The sequence below is a fragment of the Urocitellus parryii genome, chromosome 8 (genome assembly GCF_045843805.1).
Source record: "Urocitellus parryii isolate mUroPar1 chromosome 8, mUroPar1.hap1, whole genome shotgun sequence".
Classification (NCBI taxonomy): Eukaryota; Metazoa; Chordata; class Mammalia; order Rodentia; family Sciuridae; genus Urocitellus; species Urocitellus parryii.
Window position 1 is genome coordinate 46,591,743 of NC_135538.1, and position 8,404 is coordinate 46,600,146.

At 34.7% G+C, this 8,404-nt stretch overlaps 1 protein-coding gene across 1 annotated transcript; it reads right to left on the minus strand.

Moving 5' to 3' along the window:
• Positions 1–583: 583 nt before the first annotated feature.
• On the minus strand, positions 584–4,767 carry Calhm4 (calcium homeostasis modulator family member 4). The gene is made up of 2 exons (XM_026414998.1): positions 4,210–4,767; positions 584–1,155 (listed from the first exon to the last, which is right to left on the minus strand). Exons 1-2 carry the CDS (start codon positions 4,765–4,767, stop codon positions 772–774), a joined length of 942 nt encoding a protein of 313 aa, XP_026270783.1. The 3' UTR covers positions 584–771.
• Positions 4,768–8,404: the final 3,637 nt, after the last annotated feature.

Consider the following 8,404-nt stretch of genomic DNA (forward strand, 5'->3'; position numbering starts at 1 on the left):
GAGCACAGAGAGTAAGTTTTCTAGAATAATCCTTGTATGTAGTGGCCATTAAAATGCTCAGAATATGTAGTATGCTATAAATAACAGTATGATACTAATGATGATACCGTAAGGCATCACTTCCTCCGGATTATGGCAGGATGAGCGAAGACCTTCTTCACATGTTATTAGTTTAGCAAGGCATTTTATTGTTCTTCCCAATAGGTCAGATATTCAGATTTTAGGAAAGAGGAAGAGACAGTGGAAACTTTCTAGATATTATATAAAGGTAGAAATAGAGAAAGTCAGAAATTAGAGGTAAGGAAAACAATGATAGAAGACATAGAGTTTAAAGGGAAAGAGAAAAATTAAAATTTATCAATACTTTATGAAAGGTGCTGCAGTAAACATATTGCTGATGTTATTACATTTAGTCTTCACAATGGCTGAATGAGGTAGCTAACATGTGGAGATAAAAAAAATGCCACTCAGAAATTTTAATTTTCACAAATAGCAAATAATGGAACAAAGAGGCAAATTTTGATGTGACTTAAAATTTCATATTTTTATTAGATCAATATGACACTGTAGGCATTACCAAACCATCAATGAATTTTAAAAAGTGAGAGATGGACACAATTGTCAAACTGATTTCTGAAATAGTATTTTTGGATGAACTTCTATCAACAAATATTAAATGGAGAGAGAAAATGATGAAGAGATTGCATTGAAACTCCATCATCATAAAGTCAAATATCTGTTAAATAACTTGAATTGTTAAAGGTGCTATTATCAAGGTTTTAATTCAATGCCATCTGGTTTGTCTTCATTATCCTCAACCACCCTGTCTCCAAGAAAGCTATAGTGCCCCAGTGAGGTGTCACCCATGCATAGAAGACCAGGTGCTGAAATATCTTTCCAGTCCTGACATGAAGGAATACGAATGTGTCTGACATCTTCACTCCCGGGACAGAAGCCAAATAGTTTCTTTATGCGCTGCCCAATGAGAAGCCTGGAGTGCTCCTTTGCGGCTTGTTCAAAAAGCTCTTTCTCATTATGGAGGTGGTTGGTCCAGTAGTAATGCTGCAGAGAGGTGAGGGGAGAGCAGCACCTTGCCAGACAGCAGGAGACCAAGGTAGCAATTGTTGCCAAGGTGATCAAAATCCAGCCCAGCATCTTCATATAATTATTAGGAAGAAAAACAGAAAACATCAATACATCAAATATTCAAGAAACAGCCATGTCAAGAGGGATTCCTACAAAACTGAGAATTTAAGTATGGGTATAAACTTTGTTTTTCTAGTCTCTAATACATGAACAAGAGCTGATCATTGGATGTGGAAATGAATCTGAGAGGACAGGTCAAGTCGTTTCAACTTGGCTTTCAGATTACAAAGGAATTCGACCAGTTAACATGGAATGGATTCTAAAGTACTGTTCTTTAAGTCATAGACGCCATAACCCATCAATTAACCTTACATAAACATTGTTCTTTGCTTATAGCTCAACCTTACTTCTCAAATCATCAGGTACAGGCCCATTCATTCCTTGGGGGCTTAATGAATATTTGGTAATGATGGTGATAAAAATAATAGTATGATAGACAATAATGGTAGCCTCCCAAAATGTCTTCAATCATGTGCCAACAAGTATTCATTGATATTTCTTCCTGTATTGCTCTTTCCTCTTTTCTTTTGCAACCAAAGAAGACAGTGAGGAAACTCAAGTCTCTAAATTTATTATGGATAGTATAGTCAATGCAGCTTGTAGTACCTTATTATTTTCAAGTGGACTATTTAGTATTTAGTGCATGCTTTTAAAGACCACATAAATGTTTTCTAGTCTTAGAATAATTTTTTTCTTTTTATTATTATTTTTTAATATTTAACAATTGCTTTGTAAATAAATTAAGAAAGACAAGTTCCCCACATTTAGGGAAGCCAACAGTACAACAGTATGCAGCCAGTTTGAGCAATGAAGACTTCTTCTGTATCTTGCCATTTGACTACAAGCCTGGAGTGACTAGGATGGCACAGTGCAAGTTTTAGCCTATATAGAGGCTAAAATCTACAGTTTTATATTTGTAACAATTTAACCAAATAGAGGCCAGCATCGTGGCAGAAATGTCATCTTAGATGTCCATGATCAAGCTCCAGTTTGACTTTCTACCTTATGCAGCCTGTGGTGTTTGGTAATGGGGACTCAAATGGGGATTTATTCTCCTTATAGTCTTTAGACCCAAAAGGAGAGATTAATAAGCAAGCTGAAAGAGAGCACAATGTGATCGTTTCTGGTATGAGTAAACATGGCACCAAAGGAGCACAATAGAAGAGAACTGAATTTGTTTTAGGGAGAAGAACATCAGGAACACTTGCCAGACGAGTGTATTCAGACTTAGAATAAAAGAAGTTCACAAGATGCAAGAAGTTGAGAATTCTTAAGGAAAGAAGACAGGAATATAACAGCCTGAAGAGTTGGGAGAACTACAAGAAACTTGTATTTGCAGGTTCATAGGAGTCATGGAGAAGTCGTAGAGAAGAAGTTGTGAAGGACTTTGTATGTAATGCCAGGAATTTGGATTTCTGCTTAGGCTGGTAGAAAAAGGACTTTAGGGAGAGGGACCTCACCATCCAACTTACATTTAAAAGATACTTTTGGCATGTGTGTAGAAGATAGACTGAAATGGGTGAAACTAATATCAGAGGTATTTTACAATGGGACATGGACAAAGAAGGAATTTTAACTTAATAAGACCTTATGGTCAACTCAGACAACTCAAACTGAAAAGCAACATATATTCTTCAAAAGACAATGAAGTTCAAAGTGGTTGCAGAAGGCAACCTGGTGAAATGGAAACAGCATGACCTCTGGATATCTTAATCAACCATTTATTAGCTCTGTGAACATCTACAAGTTATATAAACTCTTTGAACTTTAGCAACTCATTTGTAAAATGGGGTTAATATCATCTACCTCTCGATATGATGAGAAAGTGGAGACATGAAATATTTATACAGTACTCTAGATGATAAATATCTAAAAATATGTTTTGTTGTCACGAAAGCAAAACCTACTGGTAATGGTACTTTGAACTGTAAAATGATCTTTTTCATAGTAATCTGTGTATGCATTTTATTTTGACCTTAAGAAAATCTTACCATAATATCTTTATTATATTTTAGTTTTTCTTAAGCAAGAACATTTTTTTAACTTTATAATTGTCTTACTGATTTTTTGACTTGTCACATAGCTTCACAAGATTCCTCTCTGCCTGACTTTTAGGGCTAGTGTAAAAAAAGACAAAAAACAAATTGAGACCTATTAGGATTTTTAACTTTTCTTAAACATATTGCAACACTTCAGTATTGTCTGTTTTGATTATAGTTTTTTTCAATTAAACTGCATTAGCATTCCTCAGTTTTAATAACTGAAAGTCTTTAGGTAAGAAATCTTATATGTCTTTGCAGTAAGAGGTTTAAAAAATATGTTTTTACTGTATTACAGTGGTTTGAAAGTATGTTTTTCCCAAATCCCTTGGAGAGACTGATAGGAGGCAATGACTTTTTCCCTCCTGACAAAATGCAAAATTGTACTTCTAAAATTTAATCTATAAATGTAGTAGATTCAAGCTTTCCTCCCACTCCATCCTATACTTTGACACAAACCTGTCCATGGATTGACCAAATTTAAAAGCATCATTGGAGATATTTAAATCATAATTAAGCTTCCTGTAATTTTAAGCAAGATCGTGAGAACATACATGCAGCAAGCTGGGATTTACAATACAGTATTCACCATATTCAAAAAATTCATTATTTTTAATATAAATTCATAGGGCGGGGCATGTTATTTTAGATGTATGATATATTCATCATTTATTACATTTTAGATATATAATATATTGCTCATATATTCCTCACAACAATTCTATGAAGTAAATACTATTAATACTCCAATTTTACAAATGAGGAAAGTGAAACATAGATAACTTAATCATATTTTTTCAGGCTAATGAATGGCAAAGCAAGACTAAATCCCAGTTTGCTAACTCCAAAGCACAATGTCCTAATTACAATCTATGCAACTGCTCAGTGGAACTCATTCTGATGAATGGAATCTAGTTTTTTTCCATAATCAGACAATACTAGAAGTAGCAGAAATGTGAGATGTTTCCAGTATTATAGTAATTATGGAATAGCATGCCAAAAAAAAAAAAAATCAAAAACTTACTTGTGACTGGTACCTGTGCTGAAGAGCTACTTCATCTCTTACTAGGATCACATTAGAAGGAGTTGACCTGTCACATGGAAAGCCAGCTAGGATCTCTTCTCGTTTGCTGGCAGTGACATTTTGAAACTCCGGGTAATGGTCCACAGATGCAAATTCACTTGCTGCACACTCATAGTAATTGCCTTTCAGCAGGGTCACCGCCAGCCATGTTAATGGTGCAACAAGCGCCCTCCCTGTGATGCTGAATATCCTAAGGCAAGCCAGGCTGCGCTCCAAGGGACTGATGTTCCGGCGGTGGGGGACACAGCTGCAGCAGTATTCACTGGTAATTGTCCACATTTGGTTTCTCAGAGCATAGCCAGCAATCAGAAGGATCAAAGCAGGAATGACAAGAAAGGCGGAACCATAATAGAAGTTTTTTCCTACTTGACAGGGACATCTGAAAGTGAATGAAGAGAACAGCTGTTGTCCACCAATAGTCAACACTGCAATCAAAGAGTTGATAAAGGTTCCACTTCTCTGCAGAGAAGAAACAATATTGTTGAGGGTCAGGCTCATCATGGGAAGTTCATCCACAAATCAGCTTATGGCCCTTTCTGATCATTAGACTCCACAGCTATAACCATTTTATGGGCTCTTACTGGTTTAACTGGTTACGTCAAGTGACCCGACATACTTACATGTTTAAAGGATTCTAACATCTTTCCTTAGGTACTTTGTGAATCCTGACCTAATAAATACACACCAGATTATAGCTAGAAGAAATGGAAGGTATCTCAATTCTCATTTGGTATGTATAAACTGAGAAAATTTTCAATATAAAAAGAGCATAGCGGGACTGGGGCTGGGGCTCAGTGGTAGAGCGCTTGCCTAGCATGTGTAAAGCACTGGGTTTGATTCTCAGCACCGCATATAAATAAAATAAAGGTCCATTGACAACTAAACAAACAACAAAAATAAATAATCTTACTTTTTTAAAAAAGAGCATAGCTTGCTTGTGAAACAGACTGCCTCCATCTCTGTGCTGCTATGTACAACACAAAATGCTGAGCATCAGCAAATAGAGTGCTGGAAGTGCAACAGAGACACTCCTGCCTTTGTACTAGATGAGGGTTCTATCATCATAAAGTTACAATATACAGAATAATGAATATTATCAAATACTAGAACAATCTGAAACTAAGGGTCCATTGGAAAGTCCATAACCTAAGGATTCTACCATATCCCAAAAAATTTTCCAAAGAAGAATAAGCCTAGGTACCCCTAAAGCCAAATAACAAGAAAAACATTCTAACTTTGCATAGATTTAAAATCTGTTTCTGTTCCCAGAATATTGCTATGTGCTGCCTTAAAAGTTAAGTTGCAAATTTGTTTATGAGGTATCTTTCTCTTATATAAAAAGGTGATATTTTATTTTTAATTAACTAGTATATCTGTAACTAATTAAATGATCAAATATGTAAGATAATTTTATGTTGATTTGATTGGTAAATATTTATTGCTCGGCTCCTATATGAAGGGCCCTGGACTAGGCTTGGTTTGGGTTATAAATTTTTCTTCTCAAAACTTTCAACTGGACATGGTTAAACATGTAATTAGTGATTTAAAATGCAGAACAGAGAAACTCATCCAAAGTGCAATACGACAATGAAATAAAATAATACAGCTGAGGGAAACAGAAGACAGATTAAGCAACTCACAATCTAGTAGGAATTTCAAGGAGAAAAAAAAAAGGAGAAGCAGAGAAGCAATATTTATGAAAAGAAATAACTAATAGCAAAATCAAAGTCAAGTTTTTACATCATGAGCATGTTGGTTGTTCTGAGCAGAACTAAATCAGATCAATTTACAATTAGATACAGCAAAGAAAAATGCAGAATGTGAAAACAGGAAATATTCTTAATAACTATAAAAAAAGAAAAGACAGATATTCCACTAAAGTTAGACTTCTTATCAGTAACAATAGACCCTAGAAGACACTATCTTTAAGGTGCTTAGTACCAGCTAAATTGTCATTTAAGACAGAGCAAAATAAAAATACATAAAGACTAGGAAATTGATCTCCCACAGAACCTCATTGAGGGAATTATGAAATTATATATTACAGCAAGAAGAAAAATGAACCCGGAGGAAAGACATGGGAGCAAAAATATTGATGAGCACAATAGGATACTTTTTTAAAGGTCTCTTTAATTATTAACTATAGAAAACACTATTTTTATTTCTAAAGATATAACTAAGGCAATTATTACATATATTATGTATTATTATAATAAGATATCACTACATATCTACTAAGATGGCTAGAATTTAAGATTAACCATACCAAAGATCAGTAAGAATGCAAAACAACTGGAATTCTCATACACTGATGATGGGAATGTCAAGTTGGACAACCCACTTTGAACTACACATTTTCTTTAAAAGTTAACTAGGCACCTATCATATAACACAGAGATTTATGTCCTAGTTATTTACACCAGACAAATGAAAGCATATGTCTACATGAAAACTTATCTACGAATGACCATAGCAACTTTCTTTATAGTAGGTATAAATAAGAAATAGTCCAAATGTCCATCACCAAATGTGTGAATCAACAAATTATAATATCCATTGGAGAGAATATTACTAGCAAAATAAAAGGGAAAATTATTTAAATATGCAAAACATTACTGAATTCAAAAATAATTTTCTGGATGAAATAATTCAGAAAAAGGGATATGTAGTATATGATTCTATTTATATAAATTCAAGGAATTATAAATTAATCTGTGCTGACAGAAACCAGACCGATGCCTGCCTAGAAAGTAGGGGAGGAGGGATAAGAAGGGAAAAATTACAAAGGGACTTGAGAAAACTTTTGAGAGTTGTATCAATTTGTACCCACAGAGTTTTAATTAATGAAAGTGACTAAGTAACAACAAAGAGATGCCAATATCAGAGAAAGAAGGATCTTTCTCCCAGACAAGGGGGTATGCAGTGTCATACTAGGTCATATAAGGAAGCAACAGGTTTGGTGAGAAGCAGAAAGAGGAAGGAAAAGGCTAAGCCAGAGCATTTATTGGGGTTTCTATGGGAAAGGCAGAGCAGGAAGGGGAAACACTTAGGACTGGCTAGTTTAGATAATTCTAGTGGGCTTTTGGCAATAAACTGTCCCTACATGTCTGTGACCTGAGCATGAGTTGCTTTAGGGCAGGAAAATATTGCCTTTACTATGTGAGAGTTAGATAAGGAGGTGGTTCAGTACATGGGTTCAGGGTCACAGGGGAGATGTAAACAACTTGGCCATTATTTGACCCTGTATTTAATGGATGCCAAATAGACAACCTAAGTAAACACAGTGCAGGGGTGATGGAAATGTTAATTATGCTGATTAATTTGATGACTACATATATATTATTATATACACAGATATATATATTCTCATCAAAATGTACAGCAATATCTCAATAAAACCATAAAATTCAAGTATGATTCCAAAAAGAATAAATGTACAATGTATAGGTCATTCAAAAATAAAGGAAATAGAAGGGGGACATTGATAGAAAAGGAGATAGTAAACAAAGGAAAAGGATGATAAAGAGAGAACAAAACAGCAGTAGAAATGAGACCTAATACATGAAAAATCACAATTAAATTTTTAAATAGCTAACACTTACTAGGTGTGCTACATGCTGGGCACTGTTCTAAGAACTTTGTCCCATTGAATTCCCACAGTAACTTAATAATGAGGTTATTATGTTATCCTCAATGTTGTTACAGACTGAGAAAATTAAGTCTGGAGAGATTAAGAAAATTGCTCAGTGTCACACAGAGATGAATGGAGGAACCAACATCAGGAACCAGGTGGTCTGGCACATACTTTTAACCCCCATGCCAGAACTGGCTTCAACTTGCCTACAAAATGGTAAACAATCCTTCTGCTTACAAGTGACACTCTCAAAATTGTACCACTTGTAAAGCTTGAAAAGAAAGGTACTGGACTGCAGACCACTGAGAACAATACTAACAGAAGGTAAAAGTGAACTAAGGCAAATAATGTCAAAAGGGCTAATTATGAATGTTCCATCATAATAAAAGTAACGATCCATTATAAAGATATACCAATGTCAACTTGTATGTCTGTGACTGCGTAACTTTGAAATATATAAAGCAAAAGCTAATTGAACTATAAAGTAACAGTTTTATCATA

Coding starts and splice junctions, on each gene's coding strand:
- Calhm4 (XM_026414998.1), bottom strand. CDS start 4,767: ATGAGCCTGACCCTCAACAATATTGTTTCTTCTCTGCAGAGAAGTGGA. Junction 1,156..4,209: donor AGCACAGGTACCAGTCACAA/GTAAGTTTTTGA, acceptor AATTATATGAAG/ATGCTGGGCTGGATTTTGAT.